Source organism: Rhagoletis pomonella, unplaced genomic scaffold (assembly GCF_013731165.1).
Source record: "Rhagoletis pomonella isolate Grant_MI unplaced genomic scaffold, Rhpom_1.0 Rhpom_scaffold_00011, whole genome shotgun sequence".
Taxonomy (NCBI): Eukaryota; Metazoa; Arthropoda; class Insecta; order Diptera; family Tephritidae; genus Rhagoletis; species Rhagoletis pomonella.
The window spans coordinates 16889871-16909644 of record NW_023458565.1 but is presented as its reverse complement, the minus strand read 5'-3'; the positions used below and the strand labels follow the sequence as shown (position 1 = coordinate 16909644).

The 19774-nt window shown below is 35.7% G+C and overlaps 1 protein-coding gene across 1 annotated transcript in view; it reads right to left on the bottom strand.

The window, feature by feature from the left end:
* Positions 1 to 2760: 2760 nt before the first annotated feature.
* LOC118747190 (fringe glycosyltransferase-like) overlaps positions 2761 to 19774 on the bottom strand; it is a 60725-nt gene continuing 43711 nt past the window's right edge. The window contains exons 3-5 of the mRNA XM_036481179.1: positions 3365 to 3503; positions 3099 to 3291; positions 2761 to 3021 (exon numbers count right to left, since the gene is read on the bottom strand). Coding sequence (XP_036337072.1) covers positions 2786 to 3021; positions 3099 to 3291; positions 3365 to 3503 — 568 coding nt within the window. The 3' untranslated portion in view covers positions 2761 to 2785. The remainder of the gene's footprint in view (positions 3022 to 3098; positions 3292 to 3364; positions 3504 to 19774) is intronic.

The window sequence follows — 19774 nt, the reverse complement described above, 5'->3', positions numbered from 1 at the left end:
TGAACAACTGCCGTCAGTTCGCAAAAAAGAGAGGCAATTGGGGGAATTTTCTGGTCACGAGCCGACAAACGGTTAGTGTAAGTTTGGGCCGTAAATGATATGTGCATCTACTTGATTGGCGCTGTAACCCCCTAACCCAAATGACGCCAACTGTAAAAGCGAAGTGAAGTCAAGTCTTTCTCCACCTTGTGTTTCTACCGCAGAGGAGGCTTTCCGCTTTCTCTGCTACCAGCATTACAACCCGCGTTGAATACTTTCAGAATAGTAGCATTTTTGCCCTTTTGTACGACGTGACCAAGCCAATATAGCCGTCCTAACTATGTTTATATCGTTGTACAGCTCATACAGCTCATCGCTAAATCGTCTGCGGTATTGGCCAGCGCCAACGTGCAAAGGTCTGTAAATGTTCCGCAGAATCTATCTTTTGAAAACTCCAAAAGTCACTTCATCAGAAGTTTTCATTGTCGATGCTCTAGAGAGGGCATGATGGATGACTTATATGGTGTGATTTTATATGAAGAGAGATGGATTAACTTCTCAAGTGCCAACTCAGTGCAAAGTGGCACTTGTTGAGAAGAGTGATTCTTCGTTGTATTTCAAGTCTGTCGCTATTACTGGTGTTAATTCCCAGGCTCCCAGGGTATGTTGCTTCGACCGTTGCCTCGTGTGTAGCATTTTTGCTCATAGAAATTGGTGTTGCAGCAACCGCTGCCCGAAAATCAAAATATTTTGATAGTTTGCGTTGGTTACTGTGTCGGTTGCCTCGGTTGCCTCGTGTGTGTCGTTGTATATTGAGTTAATTGGCATAGTTCATTGAAAATAGTTGAACTGAAATGGTGTTTTGTTAGAAAACAACATTTTCTTCCATATGTTCATTTCATAACAGAGCACACACTACAGAGGTTGCCTCTACGGTTGCCTCGTGTGTATTGAACAAGAAAAACTGGTTGTCTCAACACGTTGCTTCAACGGCTTACCCGTGTGTAGTCAGCATTAGAAGCATATGGGTGCTGAGAAGCATATGCGTTTGTCTTCATTCACTATCAGACCTACGCGCTTTGCATCCCCATCTAATTCCCAGATGGCAGAACAGATCACACACAAGGTCGCCATGGTCGTTCTTACCAGAGTCCGCCCTAGTCATCAAACCTTCAGTGATTTGCTTAACTTTCTGGTAAAATTTTCGTGCGTTTTTCTTATCGGTCAGCATTTTCGTATTTTGGCCAGATTCTCTTAATTACAAAAAATGCATCTCGTTTTCCTCTTTAGCTCCCGATATCGGCAAAAATAGCTCGCGTTGCGCCCGATCGCAGTGTGGTCCTTTAGGCGGCATCTATTTTCTCTGCAGTCTAGTGATATTCCTCATCGTACCAGTTGTTTTTCGGAGTGTTTTAAATCTGACTACTTTTTCGAAGGCTGTACGTAATGAGCAGGAAATGTGTTTCCACTACTCGAATATGTCGTTTGGTTGAAGAGTGCTCTCTGAGAGCGGATTTAATTGTCGAGTGGCGAATAAATTGGTCGCCTGTTGTGATTGCAGTTCTTCGACGTTGAGCATTGCTGATTTAATTTTTTTGCTGCACGGAGGCGTGGGCGTATCTTGGTTGCAACAATAACGAGGTAAAGGTCGATTTTGGCCCTCGGAGTTTACGTACGTCTAAAACACTGGTAGCATGCTACCCCTCTATCGCAACATGGTGGAGATTTGGTTTTTCATATAGGGTATTGAATCTATTTATGTTGGAACCTAATACTGAATACTACCACGTTGCGGGCCCCGGAGATATCGATTAACCTATCGATTCTGACATTGCGAATTTCACCTTTATTGTAATTACTTTCTTAGTGCCCTATTTAAATTTTGGCATTTGTTTCGATAACTGTATAAGATATTTATTTTCATTAAAAATTTTATTTCATATATTTAAATTAGTACTACATACATACATATAATATAATTAACACAATCTTTGTTTTCTATGTTTAACATATGAAATAGTTTTATTAAATATTTAGAATACTTTTATTTTTGTGGAATAGTTTATGTAAATGGAAGACCTAAATTACTTAAATTTTATTAGTTTCATATACAAAGTATAATACTCGTACATACATATATGTAGTATATTTACATAAATTGTGGCTATAGTAGTAGTATAGTACTACGGACTTCCATACATGTTTTATGCTCTTAAAGAGACTAGAAAGTAATTAGATATCTTATAGTTATGTACATATATATTAAAAGAAATTTGACAATATAGGGAAGCACATTTAATAAAAAAATAAAATAAAAAATTCGGTAGGTCCAACATTATCGAGAACCGTTCTTTTGTTTACATACATAGATTAATAAAAAAGTAGCACTAGTAGTGCGTTAAAGCAAATTCTTTTTAAAGAAAATACTAAAATATACTATTGCAACATATTGTGATTCATATAACAAGAGTTTTGTAAAAAAAAAAGTTTTATTTATTTTTTAGTTAGTTTTATTTATAAGCTTATTTTAGTTTAGTTATTTTTTTGTGAATAATTTTTTTTAATTTTGCACACGATTTATTTATTTTTTAATTTTATCTTTTCTACAATTACAAACTTTTTTTTACATCTTAGACTACATCACAGCTTTGAGTTTTAGTTACAAAACTTTTATGCCAGCTCAATCATGCTGGAGACTTTTTTACTTTATAAATTTAAATAATAGTTATATTAATATTTAACAGAAAATGTGCTCGCACACAAATTTTTTTTTTTTTTTGTTTAATAAAAACATACAGCGAATTTATCATCTTGGTGGACAAAAGCTAAAATAAGGAAACAGTTTGCAGTGCAGCGAGTAGAAACGCTTCGGATCCTTTGCCAAATCGAAGCCATCCACTTTAATGACATTCCATTGATTTCGCATATGCGCATAACTGAAGGACACTTGATCTGGGAAAGTGTCTGGACGTATGTGTTCCATGGGCTCCAAATGCGAATGGAAGTTCTCAACAATGCGCAGTGGCACCTTGAGCAAGTGTTCTGAAATAATGTAAAAAATAAAAATTAAAATATTTTTAGAAAATACTATATAGAAGGCGAAGCAATCAAAAACTCACCAATTATAAAGCCCATGGTGACATCATCCGGGAAGCGTATTTTGCGGCCAATACTAATGAATTTCCCACCACCGGCAATTGGCAACATTTTCATTGTAAGCGCTCGACTCAAACAAAAACCAGCACCGCCAGTGGCAAACCAGAAGGATATCTTTTCGCTGGGGGTTTTATTTTTCTGTGACGTTGTAGGATACTATTGTGAAAGTGGCAGAAAATATTTACATTAAAATTTATTTTTGTATTTTTAAATCTCACGCGCTACTTACACTTTCAAGATGTATTTCTAACGGTGAAAAAATGCTTGGCTTGCCCAAATACCAATCCACTGAAGGGCTATACTCGTCCAAGAGCTTGACCAGACGTGGCACATTGACATAGTTGTCATCGTCGAAGTGGCAAAACCATCTAGAAAAAATAAAAATAAAAATTCGATTAAAGTAAAATGTTGCTTCTTAAAAATGCAAGGAATTCGAAAAAAACTCTTTTCCACACAAAAACAATTTCCTTTATATCTATTATGATATATTTCGTTTAAAAATTGCTCTCTTCACCCATGCAAATGCGGAAATATATTTATCTTTAACCACTCTGTCAACGCATTACCTCATTCACATGCATTTACCACAGCAAATTATTATTGGACTGCTTGCAGTTCGCCAACAATTATGAATTTGATACTTGTGCGATTGCGGCTACCACATAGTACTCACTCTTCTAATGGCAGCACAAATTTCCATATTGGTTATGTGTCCCAATGGGTGGCGCATATGACACATAGTAGCCATAAATGTTTACAACAAAACGTTTGATTAGCAACGTTGAGTTTTAATTTTAGAGGATGATATCGAGTTTTTTTTGTGCAAATACCATTGGTGAATCCAAGTTAAATAAGCCAACCTAAATGGCTGCCGTTGATCATATCGGGCCTATTGTGATACCAAAGAACGTAGATAATAAGAAGGGATAAGTCGTAATAATTGTAGCGAAAGTAAGCAACAGGGGCCTACCTTCTCTTTTGCCCTAGTACCTTTTTGAATTGGTTGATTGTAACCATATACCCCGATAGCCAATCAGCTATTAAGTCAATGGTTTGCTGTGAAACATCGTCAATAACTGCGAAAGAATGTAGGAAAGTCCTTAATGATTTAGCTACAAAGTCTACTACCCACATTATGAGCATGCCAGGCCACAGATATAATTAAGGAAACCACCCTGTTTGACTACAACTCTTCTCATGCGGCGGTCATACCACTATCTACCTGCAAGATATGGCTCAAGAAGCACTTCGTGAAGTAGGCAAATACAAGATGTTCGGAAGAATCCACGTGTAAGACGATTCGACAAAGCTGGCCCAGCCTCGACAAGGAAAGATTCAATGCACTCATTCGGTGAGAACGCCCTCTACCAAGGCTGTTGACGGGTATTATTACGAGCAACTTCCTAATGGGAAAGCATGAACGTGGACGAAATCGAGAGAGTGGAACACTACCTCTCTCACTTCTCTGCTCTCACTTCTCTGCTCTTTCATAGTCGACCTAAGTGTAGCAGGCATTCATGGATTCTCGCTATTTCTAAACCAAAGACTGTGTTTATACACGGAAACTTTTGTCGACGCGATTTTTCAAATGCCCTTTAAGTGTTGCTCGTTTCATTTACACACGGCGATTTTTGTGTATGCAATTGTTGTTGTCAGCTGTGAACCGCTAACTCAATTTACACAGACGAACGAGAGCACAAATCGTGTTGCCCGAGCACGAGCAACTCGGTGCCCCTCTCCTTTCCTCGTCACACTCTCTCCTACAAACGTCGAGTTGCGGCAACAAAAATCGCCGTGTGTAAATGAGCACAAACGAACTGGTTCTACTTCTAGGTGAACGGACGTGTTCGAATCCGAGCACTCAATTGGTAGCACCGGGCCTACTGGGTCTAAGTGTGCCTTTCTCATAAGTTGGATGAAGACAGCCGCTTCAACCTAAGCTAGGTGATCCGCGACAATTTAATGCAGTTTTCGAATTACCTGTAACAGAGTTCGGAATTTTAACAACTGCGTAACTGTCTAAGAAAATATAAAATGAATGGAACATAAGTACTCTATTGATCTATGTAGAAGGCGAAACAAATTTTGTAGTCCAAGTTGCCGCAGTTGCGTAGTGGTTAGCAGTAGGCGCTACCATTCCGCAAGCCCTGGTTTCAAGACCAGTTCAACTGAACATTTAAAATTAATTCTAAACTTTTTCTTGATAACTATGTGCCAGGGAAGTAGGCCTATAAGTACCTCGATATCCGCAGTCTGTATTCTTCTCATCGCCCCAATGATGCCCACGTAAGCTAGTAGCTAAAGTTTACTGAGCTTGGCTTGTATGGATTTAATTTCTAACTTCTTTCCCAGAGGTTTGTGTTCGAAATGGTTTCCTACATTCATCTTGGCAATTTGGATCTGATGCCCCAGTTCCTCCTCATTAGCAGCTGGTAATTCCAAAAGGGGCCCTTAGCTACTCAGAGCAACTGGGTTTAAGGGTCGCGACGTGGCAAGGCAATAAATAAACTCTTGAGAGCTTGCGAAGTCTGTTATGGCTCTCATGTACGAAACGAAAATTCAGTGTTGGATTTATGATTGTCGTTCACCCCAGCGGACGTGCATACATGCGAACATGCGTACAATTCTGTCTAACTAAACTCGCAACACTTCTAGTCTAATTTACTTAGTTTAGATAATCTTTATTGTAAGCTTTAAATATGGAAACTGTCTTCCACTTCTTAAACGACTACAAACTTGAGCCGTCATCGATTCGCCACTTCTCGCTCGCTATGTTTGAGTTCCGGTCGCTTAAAGAAGAATTTTGCATGTGAAAGCAACAACAAAGTTAGCTAGCACGGAGAGACGATAGCGAGTTTGGTTATACCTCATTGAGTTCGTTCGTTTCGCCACTCGCTAACTGTTGGCGAATCGATGACGGCTTTGTTCATGCAGATAACTAGTCTACCGGAAATAAAAAATTATTTTCCTCTTCACACTGGCATAAAAAGCATAACTACATACATATGTATATACATATTTCCAAACGACTCCCATCGTGCATAAAATGGTTAAGGGCACCATATAAACATTTGTGTATTTGTACATATGTATGTATGTGTGTAAAAGTATTCATGAACGTATATACTTCTTTTTATATGACACCAAATTAAAATTAAACTTTCTCAATAAAATTTTAGAAAGTTTTATCCTACATGAAAAGCGCAATATAAATTTTGAATAACCCAGTAGTAAATTGAAATGAAAAGATTTCGATGATAATTTTAAAGAGCTTATGTTTAGTACATCTAATTTGAAAATCAATCATGAACATAGTGGGGAACTGTATGAAGTGTGGAGGTGTGCTAAATTCAGCGGAATTGTTAGGTAGAAAATAATAAGCAAAGGTTTTCGTTTGATTTGTGTTTCAAAAAATATTAGGCAATTTTTGGATTTTTTATTAACATAAACAATCTGGTTTTCTCACTCGAATTTTGTATACTAAACGTTCGGTTCTAGAACATGGTTAATTGGCCACATTTCAATTTAATTGGCCCTTTCAGTGCAAAAAAACACATCGATTTTTAGTTAAATTTTATATATGTAAATACATATCGCCGCCCTTATGCCATGAATGTGTAAAAATGAAAATATTGAGAAATCAAGTTTGAAAGTTTTTTTTATAATTTTTTTTTTACAGAGTAACTTTTGATTTTTATTTTTTCCAGCATACAATAACCGCTATTTACGGATTAAATTTTTTAGATCATTAAAGATTTAAATCGGTCATAGAATGAAGTCTCCATTAAAAAGTTTAAAAATGTTAAAAAAAGAATAAAAATATATAATATGTATTTATTTTTATTTTGTTATTACTTAATATGTACTTACGCACATAAATGAAGTGTGCATTTTTGAAAAAATACATGCACATTTTTCTTTGAACGATGTAATATCAATATCTTTTATTCCAATAAGAAATAGTGACTATTCAATTAATTAAAACATTAAAAAGTTCTAAAACAGGCTTCCCCTCCATTAAGCGGACACCTCTCTTGGGCGGACAAAAAATGACTGACGGTGAGTGTCCGCCCAAGGGAGGTTTCACTGTATATTGGCTTTTCTTAAAATTTCAGAACTTTTACTCGATTTATTCAAAAAAAATTTAAGTAAAAGGTCCGAAATTTTAAGAAAAAGCAATTGCTTATTTTTTCATTCACGCGGCCCATGCTTTGCAATTAAGTAAATACCACTGAAAATATAGTTGCATAGGAACACTACACTCTAAAAAAAAATTGTGTAGATTTTCTAGCTAAAAGGTAGGTTACTGATTTCCTACCTTATTATTCGCGAAATTACATACTCGATTATTCAACGAATAGTTTGTTTAAATTTCGGACTTTTTAGAGTGTAATATAGCTGCTGTGGTGTGCGTAAATTTACTATGAAAGTGTGTACAAGCTACAAAATACACATCTGCTATTTGATTTCACTTTTAGAATTGTGTAAAGCCGCTAACAAAAAGGATTTTTACACACGAAAATGTGTAAATGAGAAAAATACATATTCATCGTGAAAATTTACCAAAAAATTAAAAAAATAAACAAAAATATACTCGATTTATAGTCGCAATTTTGAACAGATTTTTTAGAGTGTAGGCTCCTTTGAACGGAGATTGGCTTCCACACATTTTCACTGCAGGGTTTTTAGCAATTTTTTTTTACGTACATACATATACCTATGTATGTATACATATGTATGTACAGATATTGCTGTGAGCTAGGCAGCTGGCTAAAGATTTTAGTTATAGCAAAATGTAACAGTTAAGAAATACAAATTGGAAAAACCATTGATAACATTTTAAGAGAAACTTTTGAACAGGAATTGGGGCTTAGTTGAACAAGTTGACTCAGTTTCGTCATGTAATGAATATGAACACATACATATGTATGTATGTAAATATATATATAAAAGTACTGGACCACGACGGTTCCCTGCAGAACAAGCAGCTATTGCCATGTAATCGCATATATATGTACTTACATACATATGTTTTGCTGTGTATATGCTATAATATTTTACTACCACATTCACATTTCATATCATTTTATTTCATACATATTATTTTTTAGTCATCCCAAAAGTACCGAAGCTTCACTTAGTGAACATAATAAAAATTGATTGACAGCAGGCTATCATGAGAGAATATGCTCATATGGGCATACACACACGTACATACCTAAATGTATACACTTTACGTGATGCCTTGCACGTACAGCTTCCAAATACTAGTATATGATGAGGACTTCGAGTTGTTGGAGCTGCTACTTTTGCTCCATTATGTTTGTTGAACAGAGGATTGCTGTTAAAAGCTTTTGCAATTGTTTGCAACCGCATGCAGCAGCACAAAAAAAGAAGAAGAAAGCGAGATGAAAACGAAAAAAGGAAATTCAAAAAAAAAAAGAAACTTTCAAAAAAGAACACAAAAACTGTGTAACGATAAATTGGTTACACGTCACACAGTGTGGTTATGACAGCGGCAACAACAACAATAACGGTAGCGTTTGTGGTAGCAGCAAAAGCGTTTTAAGATGACCACAAAGCGATAAGTGATGGTTGGTGGTGCATCGGTGGCGGTGACGGTGGCAACAAGCAGCAGCGGCGTGCAATTTTGGCAGCCATTCGTTTCGGCTCGATTTGACAAAAGCCTGCAAAACAACTGCACAGCAACAAATAAATAAAAAAAACTTTGACCACAAACCAGTCAACAGGCACAAACGTACGCGGCTAATACTTCAATTAGGCCACTGAACCGATTGTTTGCATTGTCATTTGACAGACAGATCGACAGACAAACAGCTCAGCCGACTGGCAGACTAGCTGAGTTGTCGGCAGTTGACCACTGCATGTATGTTGATATTTTAGACCTCATCAGTCGCGCGGCTATGGCGTTATCAGCTCATGACAATCGCGCAATCGGATAATGATGATGTATCTCGCACTCTCATCTTTTTTAAGTGGGTGAAGTTCAATGTATTCGGTTGCATTAGTTGAGAAAACTTAAGTGGAATGCGATATGCTGCGCTCGACACAATGCTTAATGCAATTGACAAGGAGAAGTATGTATGTATGTATGTATGCATGTAGTAAGGAAGTAGCGGAGAAAAAGGGTACTAAGCTTTTATCAGCCTGCATGAAATAAGAGGCTTCTTAGTAAACATTTATTGTGTTAAGTGTCTAAATTTAGCAGCAAAAGAACATTTAAACATTTTCAACCTGAGAGTGCGGTTGAGGATTAACCAATAGTAGTTACTTCAATCTTCCTTTGCAATTGGTATTGGTTGAACTCGAATGACGGCATTCATGGAGCCAGGGTCTGTAAAGGTTCCGATGGTCCGTATGTGGATGTCGTTTATTGCTGGACTATGCAGCGTTGAGTTCAGTGGCTGATGTTGTATTATCCCACATTTAGTATAGATGTTTTCTTCAGACATGCCCGGAAGAAGATTCTGGCAGCAACTGATGCTGAGTTCCCTTACTGTAGGCACCTGCGTCTCGTTATCTGTTGATATTCGTGAAGCTCCGCAGCTGAACTCAGCTAACGAATATCTCCAAAAAGCTGAACCGGATAAAAAATTTCTGGCGTGTATTAAGCTGGGAGTGTAGATTTTCCTAGGCGAGGTTAGACCTATAGAAGAAAATTGAGGGGTTGATGCAGCTGGTGGTTTCATGGATGTGAAGCTAACAGAAGATCCCGATCTGGATTATTTAAGTTGCTTAGCTTTTCTCTTCAGTGAAGGGGACATACATAGATATCAGCCTAATGAGGCTTGATCCACGTCGATCTTCTATTGAAAGAAGTGGTTATGCAATAAGCATTCACCCTCTGAGAGTAAAAGCTTAAACAGACGGCAGCTTTGATCTAGATCATCTCGTTAATTCGGAATTATCTCGGGAATTAACTGCAGTTGATCCGGACTAAGTCCTAGAGTTAATTTCCAAACTTAACTCGGATCAAGGGAATATTCGATGACAACACTGACGAAAACTCAGAGAGCGTAGAATACAGAGAAAGTACAAAACTAGCATGGACATATACCTTTTCATCGGTAATGCAGTCACCATGCTAATTCAGAAAGGGATCCAATTAAAACTAAATAAAAACATATTTGAATTAGTGCGGTGACTGCATTACCAAGGTAAATGTCCACGCTAAATAATTTTGCTTTTTTCTTGTGTTCTACGCTCCCTGAGCAAACAAATACGCAAACAAATCAGCCAACTACTTCGTCCGCGGTAGCCGAGGAATGAGGGCTGGGTACCACAAGCCTGCTGGTCCCAGGTTCGATCCTCGGTTTAAGCGATTGCCAACAAAAATTTTATTTTTATTGTTATCTTAATTTTTTTATTTTATTTGATTTATATATTTAATTTTACTTTGTTTTATTTTCGTTTATTTTATTTTTTTATTTTTTTTATTATTAGCTATATTAAATTTTTAGAGCTTAATTTTACTAAAATGTCAAAAACAACTAATTAAAAACAACTTTAAAAAATACAGAAGTTATAATTGAATGAACAAAAAAAAAAATGAATATTCTACTGGCCGTGGGATTCGAACCTACGACCTAACGGCTCGTAAATTCGCATTACTGCCGTCTGTTAAGGCACAATTTTGATCAGATAAATTGAGGCGTTAATCCGGATCAATATTGCCCTCTGTCTATGCTTTAAGAGTTGTGAATATTAAGTCACTTCTATTAGTTGAGAGATTCACAGCGGTGTCGTAAGTGTCGTATTGTTGTATGTCGTAAACTTTAAAAGCTTGAACAAATGTTTAGAGAACTTGAAACGACAACCAACTATTTTTTAACACTGAAAAAATTCATAATATGACTTTGATGGTACTTTGCGAACCCCCCTAATATATTTTTTAGGCATTTAAAGTTTACGACATACAACAATACGACACTTACGACACCGTTGTGAATATCCCATATGACGACGATCTGAAAATTTTATTAAAAATACAACAAACTTTAACAATGCACCCAAAAATTTTAAACGTTTCATTTTGAATATTTAGAAAAATTTAAGGTACGCAGTTTTATAGAACATTAAATTTAAGTAGGTTAAAGTGCAAATTCCAAGTTGCTACAAAATTGCGTTGATTTTTAATAGTTATTTATTGGCTGACACAGTCTATATAAAGTATGCCCCACAATCTCTTAACACCTTCAGCAAAAAAAAATAATAACAATAACTAAAAAGCAATGCAATTTTCTATCGCCTTTAAATTTGCATTTTAACATACCAAAATTCAATGGGCCATGGAACTTGTGAGGCACTGACGTACAGAGTTTTCAAGTTGTTATGTGCTTTTGCTTTACACATTTGTATTTTTCTAAAACTATAACTCAAAGAAAGCATGTTATCTTCCAATAATGTAAAAAATAAGTCCGCCAGTGAATTCTAATTCATAAGTTTTAGAAAAAAAGGACTTTATAATGGGTTCAATATTATTTGAGCCAAGTCGGTATCAACACTTCACAAACAATTTATACATATGTATAACAAAATTGTGACAGGCCAGTGTTTGTACATTATAGATATTAAACAAAAATTAATATAGGGGGTCTTTATTAGAGCAACATAAAAGTCAAATCAATAATTTTTAGAATTTTTGTCTGTGTGTGTTTGTACACGCATCTCTCCAAAACTAATACATATAACTGAATGCAGTTTTCACGGATCTATTGCTTGAAGTCTAACTTAAAATATAGAGAAATATATATGAGAGTTTCCACCTGTTTGAAAGTTAGATAAATTGATAAGGTAATATAAATATTGCAATATGGCATCAGAAGAAGGGGTTTAAGCAGGCTTACAGATGAAAATGTTTTTGTGGAAGGTTGCCACCTATTTGAAAATTTTAATTTAATTTAATTGATAAGATAAAATAAATATTGCAATATAGATATCAAACTAAAGATGTTTTGTAAAGTTTACTGCCGAAAATATTTTTTAGGGTTGCCACCTGTTTAAAATTGTTTATTAAATTAAATTGATAATATAAGTAAAATATAATACGGGCATCAACTTAAGACGTATACAAAGTTAATGTAGCAAATAATTTTGAAGCGGGTTGCCACCTATTTGAAAAATTTAATTCACCTAATTCATCTAAATATTATAAATTGGGTATCACACGAAAGTATTTGAAAAATCTTTGATTTAGAATTATTTTCAACAAGTAAATACATTTCACAGCGCCTTCAGAGTTTTATGGCTGTAGTATTTGTAAAGTAGGATGACTTTTTCAAACTACAAAAAATTTAATTTCAGCTTTTTATGGAATATATGTGAATATAAGGTATTTGCGAATTTTTTGTGACAAATATTGAATTGACAGACATTTGAAGAACATAAAAATACTTTTAAGGTACAGCCAACCACGCCGCGTATTTGCTAGTCAATTTTATACAATTAGTAAGCATCAGGTGTAGATTTGGGATTAGAGATGTTGGGATGAGAGGAGGAAGAGATTTCTTTATTTAGCAGGCCAGTGGCTACCACAAAGTTGCTATCTAAGCATGAGTTCAATCTAACATTTAATAAATTTAAATTTTTAAAAATACACGCTTAGTGAAAGTTTTCTGAGTAAATGCGTCGTTTTTTTTTCTCATAAAGTATTTTTCTCATAAAATATCTAAGTAAAAATGCCATCATTGCATAATACATCAAATTAATATTCATAGCAATTAAATAATATTAACATGCATTATTTTTTAATGAAACAGCAACAGCAGTTGATCCTTTTGTTGCTTATTTTACATACATTTTTTAACCAACATATGCCTATGCCTGTATGTAAGTATGTATATAATGCGTGCGTGAAAATTATTGTTTAACAATTTCAACACAACTGATTGCCTCTTAACCAATTCTTAATTATTGACCACTTATTGGAGAATGTTTGTGTTTGTGTGTGCACTATAATTGCGAATATTTAAATGTCTATATGAAAAGGCAATTAATTTGAATTATTATGAAACTTTTAAGAGTAGAAAAAATTCTGCAGCTAATTTAAATGCTGCAACAGGCAGCAGACACAAACACATTTCATTTATCTACATATTCGTACATAAAAACTACACTTACACACATACGCTTACGTGTACTTAAATGTATATTCTTATACATACAACACATAAAGAGAGGTATTAAACAATTTAACGCCCAGCTTAATGCGTTTAATCAGCCGAAAGCCAGCGCAACATTGTGTGGCAACAATAACAAAAAGAAAAAATAAATAAATGTTGGGAAGCAAACGGAAAATTGCAAACAGGAAATCAAGCGACAGCAATTGGAGCGACATCATTAACTGCAACACCACAGCAGAAAAACGCCAACACAGCCAAGAGCTTAGCAAACTTATGCAAACAAATGTACATATACGTACATATGTCAAAGTGTAACACGCTGCTTCGAATGCAACTTTTTATCACTACTTCGACTAGCAGTTTTTTGCAACATTTTTTATGATTTTTTTTCAATTTTTTTATCTTTTAGAGCTTTTTTATTGTCGTTACTGCCTTTCACATCGAATGAACTAATTGCTGCACTGCCACAATATTGCTAGTTGCACAACAATTTTAGCGAATGCTAAAGCTTTCCTAGCCAGCGGCATTCTGAGGCATTGTCAGTTTTTTCTTCAATCAGCCAAATAACTGACCAGCGAGGCTATACGGCTTTTTGTTAGGGAGACGTGGACAGAAAGTTCGATAATTATATATAACGACTTAGTTTCAGCTCTCAGCACTGAACATTAGCCTCTTAAATTGCAAATAATGTTAAGTCAGTACATACAAATATAGAAAAATTAATAAATAAATTTGTTAGTTTTAGGTTAGGTTAGCTGCACCTTATTATATAGGCTCATTTGGACTAATGTCTAAACAAAAATAAATGGATATTTGTGATAGCATTTAAGGAATGGAGAAAATATAAGTAGGAATCGAAAAAGGAGGGAGAAAATTCGATGCTGAGTAGGCAAAACCTCATTAGTAGTAAAAAATAAGTGAGACCAAAGTTATTTAACTGGATGCCCATGTAATTCGCACAACCAAGATGAATCCACCTTAACGTCTTCCCTAGAGCGCTACAGTAAAGGCTTGAGGTGATGTCAAGCCTTAGCCATTCCAATTCCATATCAACAATGGCCCATTATGGCTTTGATGAACATCAAGATATGTAGGGAATGAATTCCCGTATCTTGATCCCATACATGAAGTACTAGAGAGTCTAAGATGGTTGAAAGAACGAGTGCGCATATTTGTGTAAACTATCAATTGTGTTCGTCATCTTTGAAGGGCAATTAGCCGATATCGTTACCAACATCCAACAGAATGCCAACCGCGACCGATATAGGAAACATTTGGCGATCTAATTTCCTCTTCTCCAAGACTTTTGGCTTATTTTTGCGTAAACTCAAAATGCTGTAAATAAGGGGTGCCACAATGGTGCTAAGCCTTGCAAGCATATTTAGTTAGCAATTCGGCAGGAGGAACATACTTATTTTAAAAAGAGTTGACATTGGGTTTATCGCTGGTTATCTAAACGGCCACAATGTGGTTTGCATAATTGTAGCGGCTACTAAGCCCTGCTAGTCAGACGGGGTCAGATCAAAGGAGGAGAGGTATGGTATTGGTTGAGTGGTGAGTTGAGGTTTAAGGGTTATGTGAAGGAATGATTAGTGCAGTTCTGGTAATCTTCACATACATACCAAATATACATTGAGAACGTCATCGGAACGTCCGGATAAGTAGGAGTTTAACCTGCACCAATACCCAGTCTGTAATTATGCCACAGTAACGTCGGTTTCACGAAGCAGCTAAAGCTCTTCGTCTGCAAGGGGTGTCATCATCAAGCTCCGATCACAATATTCCCGAGGCGAGAGTTAGTAAAGGCTTTAGAAGTTTCTTTGTGGATGTCATAGATTGTTTGTCTGTACATCGTCGGTTCTAATGGTTGGTTTATCTAGTCCTGACTTTGTGCGCCAGTTCACAGAAAAACCTTCTTAAGCGCCTAAGAAGAATGGCGAATACGAAGTTGAATGCGAGTACGAAGACGAAGACGAATACCAAAATGGCATTAAAACAAAGACGATGATGAATACGAAGACGATCCGATGACGAATATGAAGACGGTGATAAAACGAATATGAACGCTTACGCTTTTTACGCTCTCGCATTTTGTTTTCGTTCGTACTTTTATTTTTATTATTCGTTTCCGTTTCCTTAAGGAGAGTTTTTTTGGTTCAAAACCTCGCGGAAAAATAATCCATAATTTTTCGTTCAGTGAAAGAGTGGCAAAATCTTCGGGACAATTTAAAAGAAGCTACAGAAACGGTCGAATTTTAAAAGTAACAGGCACTTCTAGTTTGATTTTAAACTCTACTACGTACCGGTATTAATACCTACTCCTACTCAAAAATTCCATATCAAGTAAAGTGAAAATGTTTACAACGCTAAAATTATGTTTGTAAGTTGCAACACTTACTACAATACAAACACGCACACATCCGTTTATCATTTTATATTACAGAATTGAAAATTATTCTTTGTTTGCCATAATTGATTAATGATTTATATCTTTGCTGAACACCTAGGCACAATGCAGCGCACTTCAACACGCCACCGCAAAGCCTCCACACATTGCACACTTATGTAAGTGTTTAGAGCTCTATGTATAAAAAAAGAATTTAATGTAAAATTATTCACTTCATGTAGACTTCATTAAATTTAAGTATGTACAATAATTTGTTGTTTTTTAATGACGCTTCTCACCATTGACAGAAAGCTTACCACGACGACCTTTAACAAACCATCAAATACCATGCTGAACGCTAGGAAGAGAAAAAAAGAATGAGAAGAACAAGCGAGGAGAAACCAAATTTGTTAAAGATGCCCGCCCTCACAAATTTTCCAGCATATATGTACATATGTATATGTTTTGTGTTCATTTATTTACGCGCTTCCATGTTCAAATAACAATCAATCATCATCAGCATAATCACCAGCAATGTGCCTCAACAGTGAAGATTAACACCAAATTGTCCACAGTGTCCAAATATACAAATATGCTTTCATGCATACATACATACACATACACACACATATAAGGAAGGAAATCAACATAAATGGGCGCAGACCACAAAACATCAAAAAGACAGCAATAAACATTTTGGGCGAAGGCGAAGAAAGCAAATAAGTACTCTTTAAAGAGGGCAAACAAAAAACAAAAACACTGTGTAAAAAAGTTAAAACATTCAAATGCGCTGTGTATCTAATGATGAGTCTAGAATGGCACAGGAGGTGACCATATTCAGATACAAATGTGATGTATTTTTTTTTTTTTTAATTTTTTTGGGCTCTACTTATACATACAAACGTGTTTGCTGATTGGGATCCCACTGTTTGGGACAATCATTCATTGATTTGAATTTATTTTTTTTTGTTCCATTTCAAATCCGAAAACGAATTGGAGAAATACAAATTAAAGCGTAATAGGCTGTCGCGTAGGTAAGCGAGTGTATGAGATTTATTTTTTATGGATTTCATTTCATACATTCTTACATACATATGTATGTACATATTTGTGTATTTTAATTCGTCTTTGTTTTTACCGCAAAACAAAAAAAAATTAAAATAAAGAAAAAATATACTAAGAACTGCCGTTGGATATGAATAAATTGATAAAAGTGTAAGAAAAAAAAAAAATTTGAAAAATTACTCAGCCACACCTTTTGGAGGCAAAATTTTTAAATTGGAATGTCCATTTAATCCGCTCAGCGCATGAGTTATTTAAGACAAAACAAACGAACCAAAAAACAAGCGAAATGGTTTGGGTAAAAGCTGAGTTATGGCCTTATTCATTAGCTGTGGCATTTTTACATTTTTCACAAACTTTGTTGTGCTTTATTTACGGACTTAATAGTTTTTAGAACACAGCCGTGAAGTGCAAGAGGATTAACTGTTTCAACCGATTTTATTTTTTTTTGGTAGTTTTCATTTAAAAACCCAGTAGCTGAAAGCGCTTACAAATGAATCCGCTAGCTGCAAACATGCCAATAGGCACCATGTCGCATAGCACTCTGGATTAAGAGGCTTCGGTAGTTCTTGGTCATTGGTAAAAAAAGCAGCGCAGAGCCGTACCGCTTTTATGATTAATTATCTTTGACCCTCCGCTAAGCTAGGCGGAAACTTAGTCGAACCGTACGGCTCCGTGAGAATCACTAAACCATAAGGTCCTGTATTAAATGCCACGAAGAGTCACATAGAAACTCGCTTGGGTGAGAGAAGTAGCAGATATGAAAATAAATATATATTTTAACTCTATTCGAAAGCAGAAATCTAAAGCCAAAAGTGAGTTTAAGAGGCAGCGATGTACGTACGGTGGAATCCCTAAAACCGAAAAGCCTAAAAAATATTAGGAAGGTTCAGTGTAGAGTGGAGGTGATGCCAGCGTACATCAGGAGACATGAACGCCGATGGAGTGGAGTGGAAACTTCTGAGCTCATGTCATGGGATGTATCTACGCCTGAGGAAGAGGAAAAGGAGTCCGAGCAGCAACAGATCTTATACCCTACCGGCAGGGAGGTCAAGAATTGCCTTGGCCTAGAAACCTTCGACTGCCAAGCGATCACCACAGTCGACAGACACAGTCAGTGGCAGAGCAGCCGCAACAGTAAATGTGCAACTCAGCCTAACATTATTAACTCCATAACTTAATATACGACACAAAAAATAAGCGCGTCTGAGTTAGGATAGTTTTTCTGCCAGCGCTGAGTTATAACAAAGTTAGGATAGTTGCTCGATAAAAGCTAGTCCTTAGCAAGGCATTCAAGATAGGATAGAATGCCAGGCCCATCGATAAAAAGCTGAATTATAAATTCAGGGAATATAAAAAGGGAGTCCGGCACTCGAAAAGGGCCTCATCGAGAGTTATCTGTTTAGAAATATGTAGAGATAAACTCATGTACAGCTATGCATTTAAAAATTTTTACAAAAAAAATATTAGTTGTTGTCTCCTTATGAAGAATTCGTGAGCGTGATAGGGAGTAATCACACAAAAACAATTTAAGGCGCAGTGAAGCACAGCGGGATAGTTTAGCAATAATATGTTTTGGAAATAATTATTGTGGACTATTGGCGGTAATTCTGCTTTATAAAGATTTAGTAAGGATTGAACTGAAAAAGTTATTTTATTTAAGTAATTAAACGAAAATATGTTCACAGATATTACTGGACTGGTATTACAAAACTGTCATTATTTCGTATAAAAACATCACTAACCGATCAATATTTTTTACATTGACTTATGACAATATTTACGATAAACAATAGAATCGCCCGCAGAGATTCGTTCAAAGTTGCCAACTTGGATTTTCTGACAAACAAAACTATTCCGCCCTCTGCCGGATTAGTAGCAAGTACACAGATCGACCCCTCTAACCATACCATGCTTAGTGTTCGTCCGATAACACCATGTACTCGATGCCTATACTCATTAAGAGTATCGAAGAGAATACTCAATGCTACTCATAGTATCGCTAGGAAATACTCGATTCTACTTGTACTCGAAAGTAGTCACACAAGAAATTTTAATTCAATGCCCATTTACAATATAACGACATACAGTGCAGAAAAGCTTATGAAGAGCTGAAAATCCCTTTTCATATCCATCTATTTTAAAATGGGGTTACTTGGAAGCGCTGAAATAGGAGATGTTAAGTATTGAGAAAGCTCATTGTTTACTTATGTTTGATTCTTCTGTTTCAAAATGATCTATAGACGACGCTTCCGCAAATCATAGGCTAGCTCCACATGGTCCTCTAATTCGGTACGATTTTCGTTCTCCACTTTCGTTAGTTTTAACTCTAGCGCAATGTTTTTTTTTTTTTCAAAAACTACAACACAGATCTATTTTCAGTTGATTTTCCCAAAATTTAGCAAACAAGTAAATACTTGCACTTTGTACTCGATACCCATGAAGTACTTTTTCACGCGTATCGAAGTACAAAAAATACTCGGTACTTGGTAGAGGTACTCGAGTATATACTTCTAAGTACTTGTATCGGAACATCACTAACCATGCTTAGTCAACTTATACTTAGTCAGTCTTAGTATAGTATGGTTTGCAGGCGTCGATATGTCGATCATCCACCGAAAAATATATGACTATTTATCACCCTAATCCGTTATACAACTTAATTAACATGAAATTTTGAGTTGTGTCGTTATTACAGAGGGCCACGGAAATGTACAATATAATTTATTTCGAGCTAAACTCAACTTGCGATTGAAAAAAAAAAAATCTCAATGAGAATCAAACAATTTCACACAGATGACACAAATGCAAGTGATACTTTTGTTTTTACATCGGTGCATACAGAGTTTATAATCACACACTTTGCTTACATAGATATACAGTGGTGCACAAAATAATAGGAGTGCGTTATTTTGGTCAGTTTTTGCTATTTGCCTTTTGTTTACTTAATGTTTATTATTTTTATGTAAAAGTCAAGCTGGGTATACAACAAACAACGAAAAAATTCATATTTCATTCTTTGTACAAAAATTATTAAAATTCTGTAAAT